This window comes from Pelobates fuscus, chromosome 5, assembly GCF_036172605.1.
Source record: "Pelobates fuscus isolate aPelFus1 chromosome 5, aPelFus1.pri, whole genome shotgun sequence".
In the NCBI taxonomy this organism is placed as follows: domain Eukaryota; kingdom Metazoa; phylum Chordata; class Amphibia; order Anura; family Pelobatidae; genus Pelobates; species Pelobates fuscus.
This window is the reverse complement of record NC_086321.1, coordinates 380,363,940-380,391,849: the sequence shown is the minus strand read 5'-3', so window position 1 is coordinate 380,391,849 and position 27,910 is coordinate 380,363,940. Positions and strand designations below refer to the sequence as shown.

The window sequence follows — 27,910 nt, the reverse complement described above, 5'->3', positions numbered from 1 at the left end:
GTGAATGCATGTATTTGCGAGGGCCGTGTCCATGTGAACGCATGTATTTGTGAGGGCAGTGCCGTGTGAACGCATGTATTGTGTGCACAGTGTCCGTGTAAACACATGTATTTGTGTGTAGTGTCCATGTGCAATTGAAAACACAGCTAATTTCTCCTATTTAGTCTAAAATGTGAAATTATTTTTTAGTACATAACCTTGAGTAAATAGGATGACATTCACTAAAAGCCAACAACCTTACATAGTGTTGAACCCATTATGCATGTCAGATATTTGACTAAAAAGACCATTATTCTGAAAGTATTAAAAAAAATAGCTTTATTGTCAAAAATAGCTAGTAAGGATGCAAACAGAAAATGTGCCAGAAACAGATTGTGATGAATAATCAGACTTAAACTTGTCAGCCAGAGCGTGGTCCAAAGCTTGGATGGCCAGATCATGATCCAAAGCTTGGATGGCCAGATCATGATCCAAAGCTTGGATGGCCAGATCATGATCCAAAGCTTGGATGGCCAGATCATGATCCAAAGCTTGGATGGCCGTAGCATGGTCCAGAGCTTAGATGGCCGTAGCATGGTCCAGAGCTTGGATGGCCGTAGCATGATCCAGAGCTTGGATGGCCGTAGCATGATCCAGAGCTTGGATGGCCGTAGCATGATCCAGAGCTTGGATGGCCGTAGCATGATCCAGAGCTTGGATGGCCATGGCATGGTCCAGAGCTTGGATGGCCATGGCATGGTCCAGAGCTTGGATGGCCATGGCATGGTCCAGAGCTTGGATGGCCATGGCATGGTCCAGAGCTTGGATGGCCATGGCATGGTCCAGAGCTTGGATGGCCATGGCATGGTCCAGAGCTTGGATGGCCATGGCATGGTCCAGAGCTTGGATGGCCATGGCATGGTCCAGAGCTTGGATGGCCATGGCATGGTCCAGAGCTTGGATGGCCATGGCATGGTCCAGAGCTTGGATGGCCATGGCATGGTCCAGAGCTTGGATGGCCATGGCATGGTCCAGAGCTTGGATGGCCATGGCATGGTCCAGAGCTTGGATGGCCATGGCATGGTCCAGAGCTTGGATGGCCATGGCATGGTCCAGAGCAAGTGTCTGGGGACAACACGGATTGGATAAAGGAAGTGCAATCTACTTCGCAAGCAGCTGCTTCCTTTGCTGTTCCAGAAGGGCCTCCAGGTGATCCGCTCGCTTCTCGGCCGCCTGTAGAAAAGAAATGTCTCAATCAATGATAAGAACGTGCTGCGGTCACGTCTGTAAAACTGCGAAATGCATGGATTCATTCTGCTTCACACAAATTACTAAAATGTATATTTCATATAAAAATAAACTGCCAGGAAACAGAGTTCTAATTTCCTGAATTGTCTATCTAGTTCTCCTCTGTGGGATCGTTCACAATGCTCCCGCAATACTTAGTACATGTCATGTGCTGGGCATTTCAAGAGGTCACTGACCAATATATGAATATAAGTTTCCACATTTCAGTTACTTTAAAAGTTTACCTTGTGTGTAAAATCAGTCACGGTCTATCTGCAGCGGCACACGTTCTCTTGTAGCTTTCTATAAGAGGGCTCACACATTCTCAGGTAACTTCATTTATAAAAACCATGAATGTAGCTAGCCACAAGCTTGTGGATTCTATTGCTTTATTCTTGTGTTTTGCAAATGAAGCTAGCTGTAGCACTGCACAGTTTTTCTGTAAAAAGCTTGTACGGACCACTGCAGATTGAATGACACTTGGCTCGTAACATGTATTTCAAATATTAATGAACCTCTCCTATTGTAGATTAAATAGCAAGAAGTTGTTTCACTGCTTGAACCAGGAATATGAGATAAATGGTATTAAAGGAATACATCCACTTAGTAAAGTCTAAACAAGAACAAAAAGGGGTATACTCACTAAACAAATGAATATTTAAAATGCAAACATGTTATATCAAATCTTAAATAAGACTAGACGATAAAAAATAAATAAAGGAAAAGGGTAAAATATTTCGCGATATAATATGCAACGAGCCCACAATATATTAGCGTTGCTAAAAATAATATCAGGAAGTATTACTTTACTGAGAGGGTAGTGGATGCATGGAATAGCCTTCCAGCTGAAGTGGTAGAGGTTAACACAGTAAAGGAGTTTAAGCATGCGTGGGATAGGCATAAGGCTATCCTAACTACAAGATAAGGCCAGGGACTAATGAAAGTGTTTAGCAAATTGGGCAGTCTAGATGGACCAAATGGTTCTTATCTGCCGTCACATTCTATGTTTCTAAATCTGGGGACTGTCAGTTAAAGCGGAGTTGTTGTGGATTCCTGATTTGTATATTTGCAAAACACTCTAGAATAGGAGCTTTCTTTCATGGCCATCTGAGTTTTATATGGGGGATTAGTAACCTTACATACCCGTAACAAGGATCACGATCAGTTGGAATTTAGTGATCAGCCACATTTGTTTCTGTGGGTGTGTATCAAAATCTAGGCCATAAGTGTTCGCTAAGGATTGCATCCTGGAGAAGGAATGTGGCCAGATCTGTGAGAATGGGCCAAGCTACTGACAGGAGGACAAAGCAGCTCCATTGTAAGCCTGTCTTTCAGATGTGGTTAGGTCACAGTAAAGCATGTTTTACACCTGAACAGTATGTGGAATTCTCACCTCACGCTGCTTCCTCAGGCTATTCATGGTTTCTTCTTTCTTCACTAGTGCTGTCTTCACCCTAAACAGAGACACAGACACAATGCACAGCGATAACGCAATAGCTTATTGACCTCTTCTTACTGGCGCCTCTACATTCCAAATAAATTCATTTGTTTAATAATGAATCAAAAGTGGTTTTCTGAAGAATTGACACTGGAGTTTATTGCAAAACTGTGGCAATCCCAGCCTAACTGTGACTACAGCAGAGCTGGATAATGCTTACAAATCCGCTATATTAGCTTGAATTTTGCAATTTGGAATTCAGTAAATAACGCTGAGTTGCCGTGATACATTGTAACGCTGAAAGAAGTCTTTTATCAAGGGTGATTTTTGATTGGTCGGTTGATGCTTCAGCCAATCAGAATACAGCTGATTTTTTTATGATCACAGATCACAGACAAAATTAAATCAATAGCAGCCCTCACAGTGTGCTGTAAAATGCAGAAACCATAGGGTTTTATAAAAAAAAAAAAAAAGTTCCTTATGCATTTTTTGCATAAATTCTTAGAAACTTCTCCTACGTTACATGCTGTCCTGAGAATAGTGGACTTTAATGCAATAAGAAGACAATGTGTAAATATGGTTAAATCCTGTTTGCACCGTGGTGGCAGACACAGGTCTCATTCCAGATTTAATGGCCCCAGACTGACAGATGAGCCGTGTGCAGCCCTTTAAATGAACCTGGCTGGAATGATCGCATTAAGCTAGATCCTAGAGTTTTTTTCTTTAGTTGTTAATTCTGGGTTTCTTTTGGTTCAGAAGTTGGACAATTGCCTCCTTTAGTGGTTGAAATAGTGCATGTTCTGCAGTAATAGCCCCAGGTTACATAACCACATGCTCTCTAACATATAAAGGGACCCTAGAGCCACTATCTTCTCTCCTTAAGTCTTGCGAATACAAAAATATAGATAACTCCATGGGTGAATCTGGAGACGTTACCATACAGGTGGAAGTTTCAGAATTCTCGCATAGGATTATTTTCATTTAATAGACACTGTACTTTGTCTTTCTCTGTGCGACTGCCAGGTTCAAAGGGCAGACTATGGGAGGGGGGGATAAGACTATGGGAGGGGGGGATAAGACTATGGGAGGGGGGGATAAGACTATGGGAGGGGGGGATAAGACTATGGGAGGGGGGGATAAGACTATGGGAGGGGAGGGGGGGATAAGACTTTGGGAGGGGAGGGGGGGATAAGACTTTGGGAGGGGAGGGGGGGATAAGACTTTGGGAGGGGAGGGGGGGAGAGGACTATGGGAGGGAAGGGGGGGAGAGGACTATGGGAGGGGAGGGGGGAGAGGACTATGGGAGGGGAGGGGGGGAGAGGACTATGGGAGGGGAGGGGGGGAGAGGACTATGGGAGGGGAGGGGGGGAGAGGACTATGGGAGGGGAGGGGGGGAGAGGACTATGGGAGGGGAGGGGGGGAGAGGACTATGGGAGGGGAGGGGGGGGAGGACTATGGGAGGGGAGGGGGGAGAGGACTATGGGAGGGGAGGGGGGGAGAGGACTATGGGAGGGGAGGGGGGAGAGGACTATGGGAGGGGAGGGGGGGGAGAAGACTATGGGAGGGGAGGGGGGGGAGAAGACTATGGGAGGGGAGGGGGGGAGAAGACTATGGGAGGGGAGGAGAAGACTATGGGAGGGGAGGGGGGGAGAAGACTATGGGAGGGGAGGAGACTATGGGAGGGGGGGGAGAAGACTATGGGAGGGGGGGGAGAAGACTATGGGAGGGGGGGAGAACACTATGGGAGGGGGGGGAGAACACTATGGGAGGGGGGGAGAACACTATGGGAGGGGGGGAGAACACTATGGGAGGGGGGGAGAACACTATGGGAGGGGGGGAGAACACTATGGGAGGGGGGGAGAACACTATGGGAGGGGGGGAGAACACTATGGGAGGGGGGGAGAACACTATGGGGGGGGGGAGAACACTATGGGAGGGGGGGAGAACACTATGGGAGGGGGGGAGAACACTATGGGAGGGGGGGAGAACACTATGGGAGGGGGGGAGAACACTATGGGAGGGGGGGAGAACACTATGGGAGGGGGGGAGAACACTATGGGAGGGGGGGAGAACACTATGGGAGGGGGGGCGAACACTATGGGAGGGGGGGGAGAACACTATGGGAGGGGGGGGGAGAACACTATGGGAGGGGGGGGGAGAACACTATGGGAGGGGGGGGAGAACACTATGGGAGGGGGGGGAGAACACTATGGGAGGGGGGGGGAGAACACTATGGGAGGGGGGGGGAGAACACTATGGGAGGGGGGGGAGAACACTATGGGAGGGGGGGGGAGAACACTATGGGAGGGGGGGGAGAACACTATGGGAGAGGGGAGAAAAAAAATATTCTGAACAAACTGTCCCATAGTAAGAAACACAGTTTGTTCAGAATATTTTTTTTTTTTTATGGGTTTCTTCCTCTAAAAACTAGGTGCGTCTTATGGAGCGAAAAATACGGTATTCTTTCATGATAATGCTTTTATCAAATCATAAAAAACCCAAAAGTGCAACATCATGTGTATGGTCTATAAACTGTGTGTCATTTTTATTAATATGTGTTTGTATACTGTCCGCGGCAGCGTGTATGTGCGTGTGTGTAGACTGTCCGCGGCAGCGTGTATGTGCGTGTGTGTAGACTGTCCGCGGCAGCGTGTGTGTAGACTGTCCGCGGCAGCGTGTGTGTAGACTGTCCGCGGCAGCGTGTGTGTAGACTGTCCGCGGCAGCGTGTGTGTAGACTGTCCGCGGCAGCGTGTGTGTAGACTGTCCGCGGCAGCGTGTGTGTAGACTGTCCGCGGCAGCGTGTGTGTAGACTGTCCGCGGCAGCGTGTGTGTAGACTGTCCGCGGCAGCGTGTGTGTAGACTGTCCGCGGCAGCGTGTGTGTAGACTGTCCGCGGCAGCGTGTGTGTAGACTGTCCGCGGCAGCGTGTGTGTAGACTGTCCGCGGCAGCGTGTTTGTAGACTGTCCGTGGCAGCATGTGTGTGTGTGTAGACTGTCCGTGGCAGCATGTGTGTGTGTGTAGACTGTCCGTGGCAGCATGTGTGTGTGTGTAGACTGTCCGTGGCAGCATGTGTGTGTGTGTAGACTGTCCGCGGCAGCGTGTGTGTGTGTAGACTGTCCGCGGCAGCGTGTGTGTGTGTGTGTGTAGACTGTCCGCGGCAGCGTGTGTGTGTGTAGACTGTCCGCGGCAGCGTGTGTGTGTGTAGACTGTCCGCGGCAGCGTGTGTGTGTGTAGACTGTCCGCGGCAGCGTGTGTGTGTGTAGACTGTCCGCGGCAGCGTGTGTGTGTAGACTGTCCGCGGCAGCGTGTGTGTGTGTAGACTGTCCGCGGCAGCGTGTGTGTGTGTAGACTGTCCGCGGCAGCGTGTGTGTGTGTAGACTGTCCGTGGCAGCGTGTGTGTGTGTAGACTGTCCGTGGCAGCGTGTGTGTGTGTAGACTGTCCGTGGCAGCGTGTTTGTATACTGTCCGCGGCAGCGTGTGTGTGTGTAGACTGTCCGTGGCAGCGTGTGTGTGTGTAGACTGTCCGCGGCAGCGTGTGTGTGTGTAGACTGTCCGTGGCAGCGTGTGTGTGTGTAGACTGTCCGTGGCAGCGTGTTTGTATACTGTCCGTGGCAGCATGTTTGTATACTCTGTTTGTACTCCAGTAAAACATTCTATAAATTCACCTTTGCCATCATTTCTAAGAAAGTACATTAACAGTACTCACCTCTTGTGAACCTCCTCCAGTTCCTCCTCCTTTTCCCGATTGATTCTCTCCAGCTCCAGACGATGCCTTGCTTGGGATTCAGACGATTCTATTTTTAAGCGTCTGTTCTCTTCCTCGATTAATACGAGGCGGTCTGCGAACTCCTGTCGAATTACATCGGAGAGACTTTTCCTCTCCTCGGTCAACCGGTCCGTGATCTGAGGAAGGTAAAACAACGTTTTCAATTTAAGGTGATGGATATCCTGTTTTAATCATCTTGCCTTCGTTACGGTTTGCAGAGATGGCCCTCACCTTTCTAATATCCTCCACCTCCTGCTCCCTCTGTTTGAGAAGTCCCTGCAGTCGGATCTGTTCTCCCTCCAGCTCTGTCGCTCGCTCTTTGAGTTGATTGCACCTCTCCTGGAGCTTTCTCTCGGATCTCTCCAACTCCTGAAGCTCAGACTCGTATTTATCCCTCACCCTCTTAATCCTGAAAAGTAAGTTAGCAGAGAATTAGATTAATTAATTATTCTCCAAGGAAAACAAAACATAAATCACAAAATGTTTACATCTTGTGGCGTGTGCCTAAATCATCCTGCCATTCTTTTTGTCAGGTTACAGGAGGGAAAGTGATCGACAGGTAAGTATTTGATCCGTTAATCTACATGTGGATTAACTTTAAGGAGACCCTTTTAGCAACAGAAATACAGCTCAATTATTATTATAGCTCGGTCATGTCATTATGTTGCCAGTAAGCTCTAAGCGCAGTCCACTGGTAGAAAGTGGTTTGAGAAAAAATTAAAACAGGGCTCTCCCAGAGTACCGATCCTTCTACCGATCTAGTCATACTAATAATCCAGATTATACCCGAGCACATTATCGCTATAGATAAACACGCAGAGCACTGATTGGTTGAGAAAGCTGGGGGAAGGGAGTATCTTGGCCTGTTAATTTTATGCATGTCCCCATTTAATGTTGTCTATCCGTCACTGATGGCCCAAATCACTGTCCGCTATTGCCACAGATTCACAAGAACATCCCGATGCCATCATGTCTCACAGGAATTTTCCTGCTCCGTATTCACACCCAGGAAATAGAATAGTGATGCAGGCAGTCATACAACCTTTGAAAGTCCACGGTAAAGTGCCGGTAAGCTGAACTAGTTCCCTGCAGGTTGTGTCTCATGTGTGGTTTTAGCAGATATGGTAAAAAAAACACTATCTGCCCTGACCTATGCACCACAAACAGAACCAAACACAGAGAGATATTATAATTCTCAGGAAGTTTGACCCGGATCTCGAAAAACTAACCAGTCTAACAGACCGGCACATTATTTTTCTAGTAGAAGTATAAACTAAACTGCTGTCAATTATACATCAAGATAAAAATCTAGTTATAAACTGGCGGCGTTGGCGAGATTCCAACCTCTAATATGGATGTCATGCAGAGAACAGAAACTCCAAGATATGTACTCGTATGCAGACAAAATGTTGTTTAAACAGCCTGACGAGGAGACGTGTAATTCAGGAAATGCCATCGCTAGAGATGTCCCGAACAGTTCGCCGGCAAACATAGCTTGTTCGGGTTCGCCACGGCGGGCGAACACATGCGATGTTCCGTCCACCCCCTATTCGTCATCATTGAGTAAACTTTGACCCTGTACCTCACAGTCAGCAGACACATTCCAGCCAATCAGCAGCAGACCCTCCCAGAATGTGTCTGCTGACGAATAGGGGGCAGACCGAACATCGCATGTGTTCGCCCGCCGTGGCGAACGCGAACAAGCTATGTTCGCCGGCGAATAGTTCCCGGCGAACTGTTCGGGACATCTCTAGCCATCGCCCATCATGAACTAGAACACTGAGGCATATACTGAACAGCTACATCATCATAAATCAACCTGCCTAATATCATGTAGGTTCCCCTTGTGCTGTCAAAACAGCTCTGATACATTTAGCCATGGACTCCACAAGACCTCTGAACGTTTCTTGTGGTATCTCACACCAAGACATTAACAGCAGATCCTTTAAGTCCTGCAAGTTGCGAGGTGGTACCACCATGGATCGGATTTGTTGTTCCAGCACATCACACAGATGCTCAATTGGATTGAGATCTGGAGAATTTGGAGGCCACGGCAGCTCCTTGAAATCTTAGTCATGTTCTTCAAACCATTTCTGAACAATGTTTGCAGTGTGGCAGGAGGCATTATCCAGCTGAAATAGGCCTCTGCCATCAGGAATCACTATTGTCGTGAAGGGATGTGCGTGCTCTGCAACAAGCTCTAGGTAGGTGGTCAAAGTAACACGTGTTAAAGTAACATCCACATGAATGCCAGGACCCAAGCTTTCCCAGCAGAACATTGCCCATATGTATCAGTGAACCTTGGGCGCCCAATGACCCTAACTCTAGTTCATCAGTTGTCCTTCCATGCACAACTTTTGGTAGGTACTAACCACTGCATACCGGGAACATTTTACTTGCTGTTTTGTAGATGCTCTGACCCAGTGCTCTGCCTACGCAGGCTTGCCTTTTTCCCTATAGTGCATCCTACTGCCATCTCTTACCGAGGTAAACAACACACACAAACCCCGCCATCCACTTAATCTAAAAGAGAACGTAATTTATCAGGCTAGGCAACTGTCTTCCATAGCTCCATGGTCCAGTTCTAATGCTCATGTACCCATTAAAGGCACTTTTGGTAGTTGACGTGGGTTATCATAGGCACTCTGACCGGTTTACGACTACACAGCCTCATATGCAGCAAACTGTGATGCACTGTGTGTTCTGACACCTTTCTATCATGGCCAACATTATGTTTTTCACTAATCTGAGCTACAGTAGCTCTTTGTGTGATGGGACCAGATGGACTAGCCATCACCCCCACATGTATCAGTGAGCCTTGGGCGCTCAGGACCCAGGCGCCGGTCCATCATTTGTTCTTCCTTGCACCACTTTTGGTAGGTACCAACCACTGCATACCGGGAACATTTTACTTGCTGTTTTGGAGATGCTCTGACCCAGTCCTCTGCCTACGCAAGCATGCCTTTTTCCCAATAGTGCATCCTACTGCCATCTCTTACCGAGGTAAACAAAGCACACAAACCTGGCCATGCACTTGATCTAAAATAAAACGTAATTTATCAGGCTAGGCAACTGTCTTCCATAGCTCCATGGTCTAGTTCTGATGCTCACGTGTTTGTGACCAAGTGGCTACTAAAAAGACTGGACATACCCCATGTGTAATACCTTGGGTTTTCTACTTTTGCAAATAGTATGCCATCATGGGGGTAATTCTCATTCCTGGGCTACCATACCGTCTCAAAGGCAACGTAACCAATCGGGCAAATTTCAATGTGAAAAAATTGAATATACTATATTTGACCCTGTAACTTCCCAAAACACCATAAAACCTGTACATAGGGGGTACTGTTTTACACGTGAGATATAGCTGAATAGAAATGTGTATTTTATTGCAGTAAAAGCAAACAGTATTATGACATTCACAGTTAAAATGTCATGTAGAACTAAAAAAAAATGTCATATTCTTATTTTCTCCCATTTGTTTCATATTAAATTATGTTCCATACCTAAACATTTGACGTTAAATAAAAGCCCTGTTTTCCCTGAATAAATTGATATATAATAGGTGTGGGTGCATTTAACATGAAAGAGGCGAATTACGCTTGAACAGACAGAGCGCAATTTCAAGGTTTTGTTTACGTTTTGTTTTGATCACAACGTGTACATGTGGCTCAGTCCTTAAGGGGTTAGTGTAGTGGCTGATCAGTGTATACATGCAAACTCCGCAGTCTATATTGTACTGTATTGTGTTGGATGTTTTTACATATCATAAGACTGGATTAACCCTCTGCTGTGCCCAGGACTGGCTGGAAAATCACAGCCTTTCCTGGTTCGTCCGTAAATGATGGAAATTTGTGTTTTTGCATAGATTACGGTATATTAGAACACGTTTAAAGTCTGGAGTGTTCCTCTAACCCTACTTGCCTAATTTATAAGCACGTCTCTGGCAAGCTTCACACTGCCATTATGGTTGATGTTTAACTATACTATTCTATATTGGTTATAATCAAAGGGTCACACACTCTGAATTACATTCTTCCTGGAAATTTACACCAATTAAATCTTTGTTTGTTAAATAGTCCCAGGTTATATATTTAAATGTGTGCGCGTTACAGATTATGGTATGAAAAAAAAACCTATTTTTTCATAAAACTTTTAAATGAAATAGAAAGTAGATCAAATAGAGCAAATCTTTATAGTGTTCATATATTTTATTAAAGTTTGAGCTGACGGGGGGCGTAAACCTGCAGTATTGCCACGTGTAGGCGTGTCAGAGAAGGGTTTATCCTGCATTCAACCTCTGGTGTCCCACATGGGGCTGTTGGCAGTTTCTAGAGGTTTCCCACAAGCTACCAATATTAAAAGTTGTGTTCTACAAGGGACCTCTAATGAGAGTTAATGATGGGCTAATTGAGAGTTTTTCGAACATTGTTTTAATAGAACTTGGGAATTATTTAAAGAAAACAAAAAAAAGAGCTTTAGCGGAATATGGAATCAGCCACAAAGTGTCCCCATCCATAGACAATGAATTTATATTCTGTGACCTCCGAAAACCATGGATCCTCTCGCCCCCCTGGCAGTCTCACCTGTTTTCGGCGGCTCTCTCACACTCTTCCCTGGCCGTTGACATTTCTGACTCTAGGCGCTGGATCACCAGTTCGATTTCCTTGTCCCGTCCCTTCCTGACGTCTTCCTTGAGTTCTCGCTCCCGGGAGAGCAGCCAGGCCTCCTGTGAGTGTGAGTGACACAGAGAGACATTAGATCTGTATTACAGCACAAAATTTTATAATCCCAATAGGAAACACATGATTCATTGTCAATGGTTTCTGCCTGAATGGAAACCCATTTCTGAAATACATGGAAATAAGAGAAATCTTCCTGGGAAAACACGTTGGGACTTTTACACTAAACTAGAATGGGAACTTCATGTTATAGGCCAATGTAGCTTAACTGCAGAATTTCTCCAACTCTATAATTTTGTCCTAAATTTGTAATGCATCTTCACTTGTATTGCAGTTAAGGAAACTTAACGAGTCACTAACTACCATAACTACTTCATCTTACTCACCCTGTGCCTGCAGCCTTTCTTTTTATTAAAGGGACACTACAGTCACCAGCTTTTTATAATTGTTCTGGTGAGTAGAATCATTACCTTCAAACCTTTTGCAGTATACACTGTCTTTTCAGATAAAATGCAGTGTTTACATTACAGCCTAGTGATAACTTCACTGGCCACTCCTCAGATGGCTGATCCTTCCTGGGGCAGTGCTGCACATTGTGACTGACATTCAGTGTCTCCAACCACTGAATGAAGACACTGAACATTCCTCATAGAGATGCATTGAGGGTTGTGTCTTGCTTGTGCTGGCTGTGCCTCTTTGTCAGTCTCAGCCAATCCTATGGGAAAGCATTGTGATTGGCTCAGACCACCACTTCTGATGAGGTCAGCCAAGCAGGCAGATGAGGGGCAGAGCCAGCAGCAGACTGAAATAAATGTAACATTTTACTAAATTTAGTGGGTTAAGACGGGACTAGATTGTGTTTTTAACACTATAGAGACAGGAATACATGTTTGTGTACCTGTCAGTGTTCATCTGCTGGTTTAACCCCTTAAGGACACATGACGTGTGTGACACGTCATGATTCCATTTTATTCCAGAAGTTTGGTCCTTAAGGGGTTAAACAGCAACCCTTCCTTTCTCTGTGTTGAGCTATTTAGCTCCTTTCATAACAGTTTCCACAGTTACTCACCTGGTTGTTATTAGCATGCCCTGTTGCTAATCAGTGAAGCCTATTTAAGCAGCAAGTTCCAGTATCTCCTTGCCCTTGCATGGTTTCCTGTTTCCCAGAAGACTTCCTGTGTATTCCTGGTTCCTGACTCTGATGCTCTCCGTTCTCCTGATTCTGGCTCATATGACTACCCGCTTTGGTGCCTGACCCCCCACTTGCCTCCTGGACTTTGCTTTTAGTTTATTTTATTGTTGCTATTTTTTTTTTAATAAAGGTGTTTTGCTTCTACGTTCTGTCTCTGTCTGGTTCCTGACCCTATACTGTTCCTTTAAGGTTTTATTGTGGAAATAAATACTTTTTACATCCCTGGGTTGTCAATGAGCGGGAATACTCTTTCTGGTTGGCGTTATTGGTTTTGTATCACCTCTGCGTTTGGTGTCAGGGCACACAGCATGCTAACCCTAGACGCCTTGGACAGACTGCCAGTGGCCGGGTGACACTGGCTTCTTCCAGTCAATTTAACCCTCTTAATGCCCAGATCAGAGGGGAGACCAGAACACAAGCTTTGAGATTTCCATTCTGATAGGGGTTTTAGTGCTGGGTGGATTTAATTAACTACAGATGGCAGTTTGAAGCTGAAGAAAAGTTAGTTTATGTAATAATATATTTTATTTTATTTGGCTTTGATTAAAAAAATGAAATGGCAAAATAAATCTGGAGAGTTTGATCTGATAACTCAATGTAAGGTGGATTGACCCCGTGACCTGCAGTCAGTGGTGTATCCTGGTTTTGTGCTGCCCTAGGCAGGACAAAACTCAGGCGCCCCCTCCCCTCCCTCCGCGCCACCCCCACCCAACCTTTCCCCCCGCCCCGCATTCTAAATACACACACACACACTCGCTAACAGAAACACACACACACACACTAACAGACAAACACACTCACTAACAGACAAACACACTCACTAACAGACACACACTCACTCACTAGCAGACACAAACTTGCAGACACACACACTAACAGACACAGACACAGACACACACACCAACAGACACAGACACACACTTACCCACCCACATTAACACATTTTTTTTTTTTTTTTTTTTAAACACATTTCTTTTAATTTTTTTTAACACATTTTTTTTATTTATTTTTTAACACGTTTTTTTAAATTTATTTGTAACACATTTTTTTTTTTATTATCACCCCCCCCCCCCGCCTCCTTACCTTTGGGAATGCTGGGGAGGGGGGTGTCTCTTCCTCCCTGGTGGTCCAGTGGCTGCTGGGCGATCGGGCGGCACTGCCTGGCGGGCGGGCGGCCGGCGAGGGAGCACTTCCCCTGAGCTGTCTGCTCAGCTCCCTCGCGCGCCTCAGAGTGAGGCTGGGAGCCGGAATATGACGTCATATTCCGGCTCCCAGCCTCACTCTGCGGCTGGCGAGGGAGCTGAGCACACAGCTCAGGGGAAGTGCTCCCTCGCCGGCCGGCCGCCCGCCCGCCCGCCAGGCAGTGCCGCCCGATCGCCCAGCAGCCCGCCGGCATGTCTGTTAGCCGCAAGGCTAACAAGACATTTGCCTTGGGCATTTGGGGGCGGCTTTTTTTGCCGCCCCCTGGAAAATGCCGCCCAAGGCAAATGCCTTGTTTGCCTCGCGGCTAATACGCCCCTGCCTGCAGTCTCGTTAATTAGGTTTTATTACTTGGTTAACCAATCTGCCGAGGGACAGGATTATACTTTTTATTATTATATTATGTATATAGCGCCATCAGATTCCGTAGCGCTGTACAATGGGATCAATGACTATAGGAAGGAATTCTGAATCTAGAATTGATCTAAAGAAAGCAAACTCCCAGGGTTATTCACGGAACGGAGAATGGTCTAGAATTGAAAGTGAATTTCAAAATGGCTGAGCTTAAAACTGAGCCAAAACTGAAGAATTTAGCAATTTTGTTCTAGAACTTCCAAACCGTAAATAGCACTGCACACATTATACCTCTTTCTTCATGTAGTTCTGCTCCCAGGCCTGTTTTTCAATCTCCAAACGTTCTTTAAGCGCTTTTATTTCTGCCTAAAATGTAAAAAAAAAAAGGGTTAGAATTGCTTTTGGATGTTCTCCGATTGGTGGAAAAAGTGTATCCATCAACGAATTGAACCTGAAATCCATGGACACGGATACGTCCGCTGATTCTGTTGGCAAAGGGTTGCAGCAATAATGTTGACTATTGACAATTTGTTTTACATTTTAAACTGCATTATAAAGAAAGCAGGTACTTAAAGGTACAGATAGACGCATGGAAAAATATAACTCTTCTTTACCCAATCAAAGACGGATTCTGATTGGCTGCTTAGATAAAACTTGAATTGGAATCTTGGTCAGTGAGCAAAGAGGGCACAGACACACGGTCACGTACCTCTGGTAACATGCCTACTGTGACCAAAACTCCCATTAATTAGCGCTGCTGGTAAATTCTTTTAAGAGGAACGGTCATGCTTAGGATATTTATAAAGTGCTGTTGCTAGCTATGGGTTATGTAATACAATGTTTATTAAGTTGAGTCCCATTATGTTGGGCAGTTGACGACATCACTGATCTGCAAGATATGCGACCATCCTTATTAACATGCCTAGTGATTTATCTCAAGCTAAGCTGGGAACAAAATGTTAACTGACAGCAATGTCACATTTTGTGATGCTTTATATTTATCCTTTCATACCTCAGTAATCCACATCAGAGCTCACGCATGTAGGAAGCTGTAACAATTATATCAGAGTTCACAGCTTGTTTGTTTGTTCGATCTGTGTGTCATTTTAAAAACCTATTTGTTGCCAATTGGAATTTTTTTCCGTGGCACCGAACAAGGTCTCGGTTGAAATACAAAGCCCACTTAGAGGCTGTGACACAGACCAAAACCTAATCCCGGGCCTAGCCGTTTAACACAACTGGCATGAGAGTGGATGTTTTTGTCAGAAGTGAATGAGAAAAAAAGGTATTAAAATCTAGGTCTTCACACATATACTATATACAAACACCAACGGCCCTCATAAGGATCGCAAGCTGCTTGTTTAAATTTCCTATGGGGAGGGAGAGCCCCCCCCCCTAACATAATATTTCCCCTAAGGGGAAGCTGCTTGAATGTATGCATTTAGTCTAGAACGCTATCTCTATGCTGAAATTATAATGATAAACATAAACGTCCTACCGCTAGTGGACTATGAAGAAAGGCGCTGTGAGCACTGGTTATCTGATTTACGGTTACTATTCTGTTACTGGGCAATGTAAAGGCTACAATGTTTTGTATGTTATTATTTATATTAAATAATTCCAGAAATTAAAAAAAAAGTTACATAAAACGTGATTTGCTGAAGTGAAGCCTTTATAGAAAGTGCCTCCTGCAAGACTATCAGAGTAGATCTCATTATTCACTACAGTACGAACGGTTTATCAAAATCCAAATTCTCCAATTCCACTATAGTCTGAGCTCGGCTTTTTTAGCCAAAATGTTTCCAGTCAGAATTAAACACATTTGGGTACTCTGCACTATTTTCTTCTGCAATTACCGTTTAATATGAATTTAAATTAAGTAACTTGGGGTTTTATGTCACCTATGTATCTAAGCCCACTCCCCACATTTGGCTTATTATTTGCATTACATCGAATTTCAGAGATTAACATTCGCTCTCGATCCATACACATGCATTAAATGGTAGGAGTGTAAAAGGTAAAGTGCCGTCACCTGGTGCCGTCTCTCCTGTTCCTCTTTGCCCTTCTCGTATTCCTCTTTGAGCACCCTGGTGGTCAGGGCACAGTTCTCTTCCAACTGCCTTCTTAATTCGTCCAATTCCGTCCTCTGCCTGTTGCAGAGAGACAGACACCATAATCAGACAGGGGGAAAGTACAGGTAACTGGTCTATAATATTCTGGGTGAATAATGATGTGGAGTAAGCATTTGCTTTATAAATCTAAAATCTGTAAATGTCTTTGTTGGACTCTTCCCAGCATCACACGTACAACAAGAAAGTATAGGTTCTTAAAATGTCATATTTAGTAACCCCTCCCCTCCCACTCTATGTAGTTCTGGATCCTGTGCCTACTGATATTTAAAATGTGGCCATACTGTATATTGCCCATATGTCTAACCAACGAATATATTGTGACACACAGGGCCGAACCTCGCTGTAATGTATTCAGAAGCTGTGATTGACACTTTCTCTCCCTGCTGTGATTGGCCAATCAGAGATGATTGGGACAAACATTCCATGTGTCTATCTACAAAGTAACAGGAGAGTACATAGCCGACTGTACATAGCTTGGCCACAGCGTTACTATAGTGTTTGTTCCTGTAGGGACATTAAGTAAGTCTCCCCTGGCCCCAGTCTCACCTGGCTGCCTGCTGGTTCAGCCTCTCCTTCTCCTCAGAAACCTCGCTGTACAGCCGCCTCCGCTGCTCCTGCAGAGACTGCTCTTCCTGAACAAGTTGCTTTTCATACCTGTGGGAATAAAGAGGTTCAGTTAATGATACACCTGCAATAACCTCGGAATTCCAGCGATATAATGAGTACACCTTAGTTCAGTATAGTATCAGTAACTCCAAAACTAAATGTTCTTATTCAATTCTATTTATCTGATTTCACATGTACATATCGTGACTATTACTACATGTATACAGCGTTGTTCACAGGCTCCCAATCAGGACAACCGTCTGTTACTAGTACAGAACACAAAGCAGCTCAGGCGTTTTCTGCACAATATTTTTACACACACACACACACACACACACACAAACATATGTACACAAACATACACAAGAATATTTCGTCTAAGGCAAAGGAAAGGTTTTTTTACTGTAAGAACAATCAGGATGTGGAATTCTCTGCCTGAAGAAGTGGTTTTATCAGAGTCCGTACAGATGTTCAAACAGCTACTAGATGCATACTTGCAAAAACAGAATATTCAAGGATATAATCTTTCAATGTAGGGTAATAACTGCTTGATCCAAGGATAAATCTGACTGCCATTCTGTGGTCAAGAAGGAATTTTTTTCCTAGTTTGTTGCAAAATTGGAAGCGCTTCAAACTGGGTTTTTTTTTGCCTTCTTTTGGATCAACAGCAAATAACATATGTGAGGAAGGCTGAACTTGATGGACACAAGTCTCTTTTCAGCTATGTAACTATGTAACTATGTAATACACACACACACAAATAAGCAATAACTTCAACCAAACGTTTCCTGTAGTTGCAGATCAGACGTGCACAACGGTCAGGATTCTTGACCATTCCTCTTTACAGAACTGTTTCAATTCAGCAATATTCTTGGGATGTCTGGTGTGAATCGCTTTCTTGAGGTCATGCCACAGCATCTCAATCAGGTTGAGGTCAGGACTCTGACTGGGCCACTTCAGAAGGCGTATTTTCTTCTGTTTAAGCCATTCTGTTGTTGATTTACTTCTATGCTTTGGGTCATTGTCCTGTTGCAACACCCATCTTCTGTTGATCTTCAGCTGGTAGACAGATGGCCTTAAGTTCTCCTGCAAAATGTCTTGATAAACTTGGGAATTAATTTTTCCTTCGATGATAGCAATCCGTCCAGGCCCTGACGCAGCAAAGCAGCCCCAAACCATGATGCCCCCACCACCATACTTCATAGTTGGGATGAGGTTTTGATGTTGGTGTGCTGTGCCTCTTTTTCGCCACACATAGTGTTGTATGTTTCTTCCAAACAACTCAACTTTGGTTTCATCTGTCCACAGAATATTTTGCCAGTACTGCTGTGGAACATCCAGGTGCTCTTGTGCAAACTGTAAACGTGCAGCAATGTTTTGTTTGGACAGCAGTGGCTTCCTCTGTGGTATCCTCCCATGAAATCCATTCTTGTTTAGTGTTTTACGTATTGTAGATTCGCTAACAGGGATGTTAGCATTTGCCAGTGACTTTTGTAAGTCTGTAGCTGACACTCTAGGATTCTTCTTCACCTCATTGAGCAGTCTGCGCTGTGCTCTTGCAGTCATCTTTACCGGATGGCCACTCCTAGGGTGAGTAGCAGCAGTGCTGAACTTTCTCCATTTATAGACAATTTGTCTTACCAGGGACTGATGAACAGCCAGGCTTTTGGAGATACTTTTATAATCCTTTCCAGCTTTATGCACGTCAACAATTCTTAATTGTAGGTCTTCTGAGAGCTCTTTTGTGCGAGGCATCATTCACATCAGGCAATGCTTCTTGTGAAAAGCAAACCCAGAAGTGGTGTGTGTTTTTTACAGGGCAGGGCAGCTGTAACCAACACCTCCAATCTCATCTCATTGATTGGACTCCAGTTGGCTGACATCTCACTCCAATTAGCTCTTGGAGATGTCATTAGTCTAGGGGTTCACATACTTTTTCCACCTGCACTGTGAATGTTTACATGGTGTGTTCAATAAAAACATGGCAACATTTCATTCTTTGTGTGTTATTAGTTTAAGCAGACTGTGATTGTCTATTGTTGTGACTTAGATGATGATCAGATCACATTTTATGACCAATTTGTGCAGAAATCCATATCATTCCAAAGGGTTCACATACTTTTTCTTGCAACTGTATAAGTCAGCCTACACCCTGCACATACAGGTTACTGCCCTGGTATCCAGAGTCCCACATTTCTGCGCCCCTTCTGCCATAAGCCTCAACATAGCCCAGTTCAACAAGCTCATGAGTCCCAGCACGGTTTCCCAGCAGGGTTTGATCTCTGGGTCCTTCACTGGGATGCTTGTGCACCTGAGTGGAAGTAGCTCTTCAAGGGCGTGGGTGATAAGTAGGGGACTGTCCCCTGCTGTGTCCAGGTATCACCTGGGTGGTCTGCTGTACGGGTGGCACTGCTGGTACTGTGCAAGGAGTACTTAGGTGTGGCTTAAGTGAATCCCAGAAGTTGGCAAGTAACTCATCCAGTTTGGTCATGAAAGGGAGTTGCAGGTCCCGAGACTCTGATGTACACGTGGCATCCGCCATCTTGTCCGCTGGGCGTTCCGGATTGTAAGTTGTGCAGGTATCGCTGGAGTAGCACAGGCAAGAGGTGCTGGGATATCCCTCACCGGCAGGGGGGTGATAGTGGAGGCAAGACCTCTGGTTTAAAGTAGAACAGCGAACAGAGGGATCGGCCTCCTGCCTCACGTCCGCTGTGAGTAGGCCTTCTCTTAGGCCTCGGGTCTGCCGCTTGTGGGAGCCGCCGATCTTGGTCGGAAACTCTATAAAGTTAGCAGTATAGGATACCTCCCGTCTCTGGGGTAAGTCCCCCGATTGTATTCCGTGCTGAAAGTTGCAAATATAGCTGTTCAGAGGCTTTGTAGCACGGAGCTCACCAGATGAGCGACCGGTCAGCGCGGCTGTCAGGCTCCGCCCGCTATGTTTCACTTTTATAAAAAATACTTCCAGTCCAATAAATAATCCTCAGGCAGTGTTTACAATGAGTATCACCTGTGAACAGGAGCAGTGTGTACCATAAACTGATTTTGAAGCAACGTGTAGACAAGGACTTGATAAAGGTCGGAGTGCTGACTGAAACGTTGTCTAGATCTTTACGTGTGCCACAATTAATGGAATGAAGGATCTTGGTCAGTTAATGTACTGCCGCTGGATGGCAGATCTGGGGTCGGATTGCACCCTTCAGTTACTGCTCATTGCTCACCAGAAAAGATTCAAATGTTCATCTGTGACTACACTGCTGCGGAAACTGCGGTTGCCAAATTTTCAGGAATTAATAGCAAATGGCAAAACTGAAACAAAAGTATCCAAGTTGTGAATGTCAGAGTAGGAGACGTTTTCTGGATCGGCTAATTTTACCTCAGTTTATCAGTAATTTGTGAAAATGTTGAGTTTAGTAAATAACCCTTTCAGATTTAAAAATGAGACCAGGAATTATGGAGACTGTATAGGCCATATTCAGTAAATTAGATCCTTTTTATTATCAGTTATTGGGGCGTTACTCTTTGTAATGTCTCCAATATTCCATATTACTGAATAATCCTGTAATACTCTGACATAAGCAAGAAAAACAGTCACGTCTAGAATAAAATGAGTCATTTTTAACAAATTTTATGTTTAGTGTACTAGCCGCCCAGTCTCTAGTGAATTTGTTGATTTACAGAAATCCATTTTCCAGGACTGATAGACTGCAGAGGATGCTGGGTCATTTGGATCTCTAAATGAGGTATAGGGAAACTATTATAAATACAAAATAAATCAAATAAGTCGTCGTAATTAAAGGGTTATCCAACCACCATGACCACTTCAGCGATTTGAATTTGTATATCACACCCCCAGCACATGTGACTTAGGCAGCCAAGAACGCTGTTCCGGTTTGCTGAATGTAAATTCTGTGCATAAAAAAAAAAAATATATATATATATATATATATGGAGATTCTTCCATGCAGTGCACTCCCCCTGCCTTCCTCAAACCTTCTTTCATTCCCGGTTACTTTTTATAAATCCTCTCCCCTTGCTCTCTTACCACTCGAACCCTGCCTCCGCCCCTCGCTGGCTCAGAGCGCACGGATACACTCGGAACACGCGAACCAGTGCAATCAAAGGCTTAGCTATCTTTGATTGGACCACGCAAGACTCTTGGTGACGCCATAAAGGGTGGGGAGAGCTTCCCCTGGACTACAGCTAAGTTTAAAATCTTTTTGTGCAATTTTGAAAGGGAGAACCTAGCCTATAGAGCATTCAAAGTTAAAATAACATTTCTCTAAAAGGTGTCTAGTTCTGCTAATATGCTGTGCTTGGTTAAGGCAATATAGCAAATCATTAAGAAGTAATCATTCAGCTTTTTATCTTTGGTTATACTGGGTTACAGATTACTGCAACAGTCACACACCGGCAATGTTAAAGTAGAATGTACACGTCATCGTGAACACCTTCAACAAACTACATAACTGGGAGAGACTCATCCGTGCTGAATGCGGTGGTGAATTATTATCCCACACATTGAGTGTGGGTCCTCGGAGGGGATTTTAAGGATTTTTCTGTAAACGTGCATTGTATTACATTTATCATTCCTGAATTTACGAAGTCAGAAACAGGAGAAGTTACAATCGTTTCATACCGGAGGCCATACATTTCCTAGTATTTGTCCGTTAGCATACTGAAACATGGATTTTGTTTAAGCAAACGTGTACCATAAATCCTATATTATCTTACAGGCTGAGTGGTATTTATTCCGTTGGTCCTTTCCAATAGATCTTTTCATTCAATCCCACTGGTTAGCTGAGGCCCCCTCCTCACCTCTTATCTTTTTGTAATAAGTCTTACATTCAAAGCGAAACTCTTAATCCCATCCTCTCCTGGTGATTAGTTGTTATAATCACTGGCCCTATCTATATCCTACATACTAAATAAGTTACTGGTAGAAAAAATAATAAATAAAATGAAAAGCAATCTACCCCCTTCGTAGTTACGTTCAATTAAAAGTATTGGACTGAGACCGTGCCCTTACCTCTGTTTGGCTAGCTCTCTCTCTCTTTGGGCCAGTTCTTCCTTCTCGTGGTCAAGATTGTGCCGCAGTTCCTCTGCCTGGCGTACGTAGCGCTGCGCTGCCCTCTCGTCTGACTGCAGGAGCTCGGCCTCATGAAGAGCTTTCAACTTTCGGATCTCCTGCTTATGTTTGGCAATAAGTCTCTGGATCTCGGGCTCCAGTCCTGTGGTAATACAGTAAATAGAACAGCTGAGTGTACTATGGAATTAATTAATAGTCTAATCGAGGCAGTGTTACTTATACCACCTTACTGAATAGATAGAAACATGAGTTGGTTTCTCTTTTTACATTTAAAGACACCAGGAGCTTAATCGGACTGGTAGAACAATGTGCAACCAATGGGAAATCAGAAACGATAGGATAGAAGCAAGGTGTAACGCAGAGTTAAATAACCTCATACAGGAAATTAATGATCCCCGAGCCATCCTTCCACAGAAGGAGAATACAATGGCAGTACTAGTGCAGTGTAGCAGACACAGCTAGTAAGCAATAATAATAGCAAAGTTCCGACGGTGAAGCCACCAGCATGAAGGTGGTCATTGGGATTGCTTCAATTTTCAGATGTTGCCCGAGGACCAGAGTTGTCACCCTCCCCACACATTATTAATTCAAAACCAGCAATGCTGACACGATAAGACATCTCTGCCATGAAAAGAATGTTGTGGAGTGGTTCCAAGTAACTTATAACTTCAAAGCAGGGTGGTACATCCCAACCTACATTTTAAATACCATGGGGCGCAAAAAAGGAACCGTTACTTCTCTGAAACTCACCACTGAATAAACACGTGCAAACTCACCTATAACTGGCGTTAATTTTTATTTTAACATTTTTATTAGAGATTTAGTGAATTACGTCATAATCCAGTTCAGACAAGGCAGTGTTCCTCCTCTCTGTACGCTCTGTGTGGACTGCCAGGCGCAAAGGACAGCGCTAATAACAAGTGGCTGACAGGGAGCTAAGATGGAGGCACCCAGCTGCAGGATAGAGCAGTGGAAAACTCAACGTTTAATTCTATGTTACACATTTCCAGGTTCATATTTGTTAAATATGGGGATAAATAAAATTAGGACAGGACCATGTCAGAATATCCATAACTTTATCATACGGCTATATGTCGGAAAGTGAGGGGGATTCTTTAAAGGTACACTATAGTCACTTAAACAACAGTTTGAGTGTATAGATCATGCCCCTCAGGTTTTACTGCTCAATTCACTGTCATTTAGGAGTTAAATCAGAAAAAAAAAATGGTTTCACCTTCAATCAGATGTAATTTATCTTAAACAATTTTATCTCTTGCTCTGTAAGTTGAACTTTAATCACATACAGGAGGCTCTTGCAGGGTCTAGCAAGCTATTAGGGGATAAGAAAATCTTAATTAAACAGAACTTGTAATAAAGAAAGGATAAACTTTAGATGACTCTTTACAGGAAGTGTTTAGGAAGGTTGTGCAAGTCACATGCAGGGAGGTGTGACTAGGGTTCATAAACAAAGGGATTTAACTCCTAAATGGCAGAGGATTGAGCAGTGAGGCTGCAGGGGCATGTTCTACACACCAAAACTGCTTCATTAAGCTAAAGTTGTTCAGGTGACTATAGTGTCCCTTTAACAATGCAGCTAACGGCATAACCCACGTCAGTGTAATTGTGGGGGGGGGTGGGGGGGGGGGGGGTGGGACAGTCCAAACACAAAGCTGCTTCAAGAACAAAAGTAATAAAAATGAACTTCCTACGTGACGGCTGAGTGGATGAGATAAAAGGCAATAGGAGTTTTGTCTTAATATTATATTCTGCAATAAACACTTTTCTGCAAGTGGAACATTGACAAATGTCAATATAAAACAAATACCCCACGAGCCCCACACGTCCTGTTATCCACGCCAAAAAGCTAAAATAAAAGGTGGATATCCCTTTTAACAGTTTTCATTTATTCCTAGAAAAAATCATTATTAGAGCAATGAAGTGGAGAAGACTAGAAACACGCGTACTCGCTGTCTTTCTTATGATGTCATGCATCTGTCTAATGAGGTAATCCGTTTTTGAACGAAAACGAAATGTGTAAAAATAGGTTTAATAAAAAAAAATTAAAAAAAGTAAACGAGAAAAACACACACATACCTTCTGTATGACAGGATCCTTCAGCCATATACATACACCCTGGGTCGGACAGTGTTTGAAAACGGACAGTCTCTATGGTCTTTCCTGTTACTTTGCTGAGAGTGAAGCCAGAAAGATCATAGAGAATGTCTAACCCAAGGTGCACATATATGGCTGAAGGACCATGTCAAACATTACAGGTAGGAATTAGTTTTTTTTAATAATTTTTTTCCATATATTTTATTTAAAAAATGTATTTCCTGGGGCCGGGCTGGACCACCATGCTGACCGGTCAAATGCAGGAGAGGCTCCGGAGGAATCTGGACTCTTAAGCAACAATTAGCAGCTCCGGTACTAGAAATGTGCACACAAGATGCCCACTCGGCTGTCGCTGAGGTAGCAGACCCCGAGATCGGGAGTTTTGGATCCCCTGTGGGACACACAAAGCTTCGGAGGCTGCGGCCTACTCGGGAGCGGAGCAGGGTGGACGGCCGCCTCCCTTCCCAGCTACCACACGCCGGCTTACTGTAGCACTTGTTGGTCCCGGTCCCCACTGAAGTGAGCTCGAGATGTGGGGGGAATAGGTGGCACTAAACACCCAAGAAAAGCCTACCTCGCAAAATGGCGACAGCTCAGGGCACTTCACGAACTGCCTATGCCTTATGGAGCCCCTGTCACAACACCCGCCCAAACAAGGCGAGTCCAGCGACGAGCCCACCATTTACCTCAGCCAGGGAGTCACTGGATCCTCTGTCCGCAACAGACGACCCCTGGAAAGGAGTTGTGAATTCATGCTGCAAAGCGAATCTACCAGGCGAACTTGCCAAACAACTAACAAGCTTGCCAAGCATTGAACTTGGCCGAATGTCAAGCACGGAAAGGGAAGCTCTACTGCCACCCAGTTGAGTACCTGTGACACCTGAAAAAGCATGTGGATCCCTGTTATTTTGGATTTGTCGTTGGATAAAAGTTTTATGAGACTCCGTCCAGACACTCTATGTAAGCACAGAGACAATCACAGCCCAACATAGCACGGGCTCTCCGAGAGACAGCAGCTTTCAGCTTAACACTTGCCGCCTAAGATCTAGTATTCTTTGCTATACACTGCAGCCATTATGTCTTCCCTAAACACTTCACCCGCCTGTTCTCACACAGACCTACCGGTATGTATTACTACAGCGGTCTGCTCAGCCCCAGTGGTCTTAACTATATTTTGTCTGCCCAGCATGTTAAACGACATTGATTACTTTATCATAAGTGTAGCAGAATTTACCACGTTTGTCTTACAGGATTCCTCTCTATCAAAAAATTGAGCAGACGTAACAAATGCCATTTTACTGTATAGTCATGTAACATGTCTTGCCTGCTCACGCTGTTGTGGCATTGCAAGCTAACCTGCATTTTTACTTGCACAGCAAATAATATATATATATATTTCCTTTGCAAACTTGATGAAAGGATTACTATATTAAAAATAGTTTTCAGGTGACAGTTGTCCTTTAAAGAAACAAATCTGTATTCCTTCACTATAGTGTCCCGGTCCATACTCTCATTCAGGATTAGACGTGTGTGCTGCTCACCTCGCACACACACGTCTAATCCAATACTCCAATAATAGGTATTTGGGACCTAATGCGCATGTTTGGCACATGCCGCCCGTGCATTCAGACTTCCACATAGGAAAGCATTGAATCCATCTTTCCTATTGGGTTTCAGTGTCATGTGACACGGTTTTTAACTCGGCCAGTGTCATGTGACACAGTTTTACTCGGCCAGTGCCGAGGAAGTGCCTCAAGTGGCTCTCATACCGACAGCCCCTACAGGTGGACTTAATGCTGGTATATTATTGTTAGAATTATTATTATTTTATTATTTATATAGCGCCATCAGACTCCGTAGCGCATATGTAAAAAAAAAAAAATTATAATAAACAGTATCATAAGTAAAAAAAAAAAAAAAGCTGCAACGTTTTACATGGTTAAAAGGACAGGATCACTGCTAACAGATCACTTCATTGAGATGTGAAAGTTACATGTTTGCTTAACAAAGGAGGTCACGAAACTACTTCAAATACATGTTGGCATTCAAAATGGAAAGTACACCCATCAAACCCATCAAACAATGAAATGAAATAAACAAGCTGTGTCAGAAATTCCCACTTACCTTTTCAAACATTTCAAAGCACAAAACATAGCGAGCAACACCCAAAATGATAATCCTGGAAGAAATTCTACTGAAAGAAATGAAAAACTGCGTATTCTCTGTGCACATCAATGCATACCTGCGTTTCATTTAGTTGTGGCTCTTCACATTTGAGAAGAAAATGAGTTAAACAAGCACCATAGCAAAATGTGTATTCCTAATGCTATAGCGCCCTTCTAACTCATTTATATCATTTACCGTATTTTCCACCGTTCTCCATGTTTCCACCCCACCTCCCTGGCTGAAATCATCAAGACTGATTTTCTCAACCAATCCAATACTTTCCCACAGCAAAACATGGGGAGGCTGGTGCGCCTGCGCGGCACAACACAGCACTGCGCCAATCAGATGGTCTCTGTGAGTGGAGTTTTACTCCATCATTTCAGTGGAAGCACCTAGTGACACGTCCCAGTATTTTTAAATAATAAAGTGTGCCAGGACTGAACTGGATTGTGATGTAAATTACTAAGACATTATTTTCAATTTAAGAGACTACAGAGCACCATGTGTAAAAAATGTAACACAATGTTCTAGTTAAAGGTGCAGTTTACAAAAAAGTAATAATACCCCTTTATCATTAGAAAAGGATCAAAAGTACACATTGATCATCCTTTAATTTTACCAAGAACAACTTCCTAGAAGGACTAGAAATTATACCAACCTGCTCTAAGGAACGGCTGCCATACAGAGGGATATTTGGGCTATTGCACCCCTGATTTGGTGCCAACCATTTTAGTTATAAATATAGGTTTTATGGTGACAGCTGAGTAACTGGCAAGTCTTATCGTGCCCTCAATCAGGAGGTCGACCTGCAACCCCTACCACCCCCTTTTTAAAATGTTAGTGTTTGTAGGAAACGTCCATTTTACTTTAAACCAGGAACTGTGGGAAAACGGAGAACTGCAAACGCTCGAACAACGCGCAGAATTTGAAACGCTTAGGGAGTTATTTTTCCTCCTCAGTTATTTTTGCCTAAATGGTTAAATTTCCCACAATTCCTGGTTTATTGAATAGCCCTCAATATTTTAACACAGACTCAGAATTCAAACAGAAGGAAACAAAACCTACAATAAGAGGTTTGGTGTATAGTATAAGAATCTTAAACATTACAGAAATGCGTACACTAACCTCTCTGCAATGTATAGGACGTGTGTTCCCGGTAAGACAGCAGGACATGCTTAAAAATATATTTTAGAGAATATTTCAAACATTTTTTAGATTTATTTTAATCTTATTTCCTTAGTAGGCAATTTAGTAGGTACGTATTTCCTTCTAGTTCCTCTAGAATACACTTTTGCATTTGAAGTAGAAATACTGTATTGAAATTAAAACTAAATAGGATATTAAATTCCCCAAAATCAAAAATCTCAATCAGTTTCAGCTGCCGGCAAACCATCTAGGGTTCTGCTATTTGTACCCGCTCCAAACAGGCTTCAATGAGTTTAATACGTTTCACTGGAAATCCCCAGGTTTTGTGATATCAGACAATAAAAAAAAAAAAAGTGTGAGGGTGACCCGCCTAGGGGCCGCCCCAGGTGCAGGCGCCCGGATGTCTTGTGGTGGTGTGTCCTAGGTTTAGCGTGAGTTCAGGCATTGTAAGAACTCATCTGTAGCGATGTGCCGTATCCAGTGGAACCATCTGGTCATGAGCTTTTCTTTTGCCGCTGCCGTTGTGGCTTTCAGGTCCTCGAATTTTCTTGTGTCCTCTACCTCCTCCACCCAGCGTCAGCGATTGAGTAATCGTGGCACCACCAATTTCTTATAGGTCGGGGTGGGTGTGGTTGTGTGGTGTAGGAGGAAGAAGGCTGGTGACATGGGTGTGGTGTAGGAGGAAGAAGGCTGGTGACATGGGTGGAGTGTCGTCGGTCACTGCGTGAATGACTTGGCGTATCATTTCCCAAAATGGTTGGAT

The 27,910-nt window shown here is 44.1% G+C and overlaps 1 protein-coding gene across 5 annotated transcripts in view; it reads right to left on the bottom strand.

Annotated features, from left to right (window-relative positions):
- Positions 1–783: 783 nt before the first annotated feature.
- CEP131 (centrosomal protein 131) overlaps positions 784–27,910 on the bottom strand; it is a 73,589-nt gene continuing 46,462 nt past the window's right edge. For all 5 annotated transcript variants that reach the window (XM_063456313.1, XM_063456311.1, XM_063456310.1 and 2 more), the window contains 9 exons: positions 21,664–21,865; positions 16,578–16,685; positions 15,932–16,049; positions 14,191–14,265; positions 11,058–11,200; positions 6,703–6,880; positions 6,412–6,608; positions 2,660–2,720; positions 784–1,212 (listed from right to left, as the gene is read on the bottom strand). In XM_063456313.1, the coding sequence (XP_063312383.1) occupies positions 1,141–1,212; positions 2,660–2,720; positions 6,412–6,608; positions 6,703–6,880; positions 11,058–11,200; positions 14,191–14,265; positions 15,932–16,049; positions 16,578–16,685; positions 21,664–21,865 (1,154 nt within the window). In that variant the 3' untranslated portion in view covers positions 784–1,140. The remainder of the gene's footprint in view (positions 1,213–2,659; positions 2,721–6,411; positions 6,609–6,702; positions 6,881–11,057; positions 11,201–14,190; positions 14,266–15,931; positions 16,050–16,577; positions 16,686–21,663; positions 21,866–27,910) is intronic.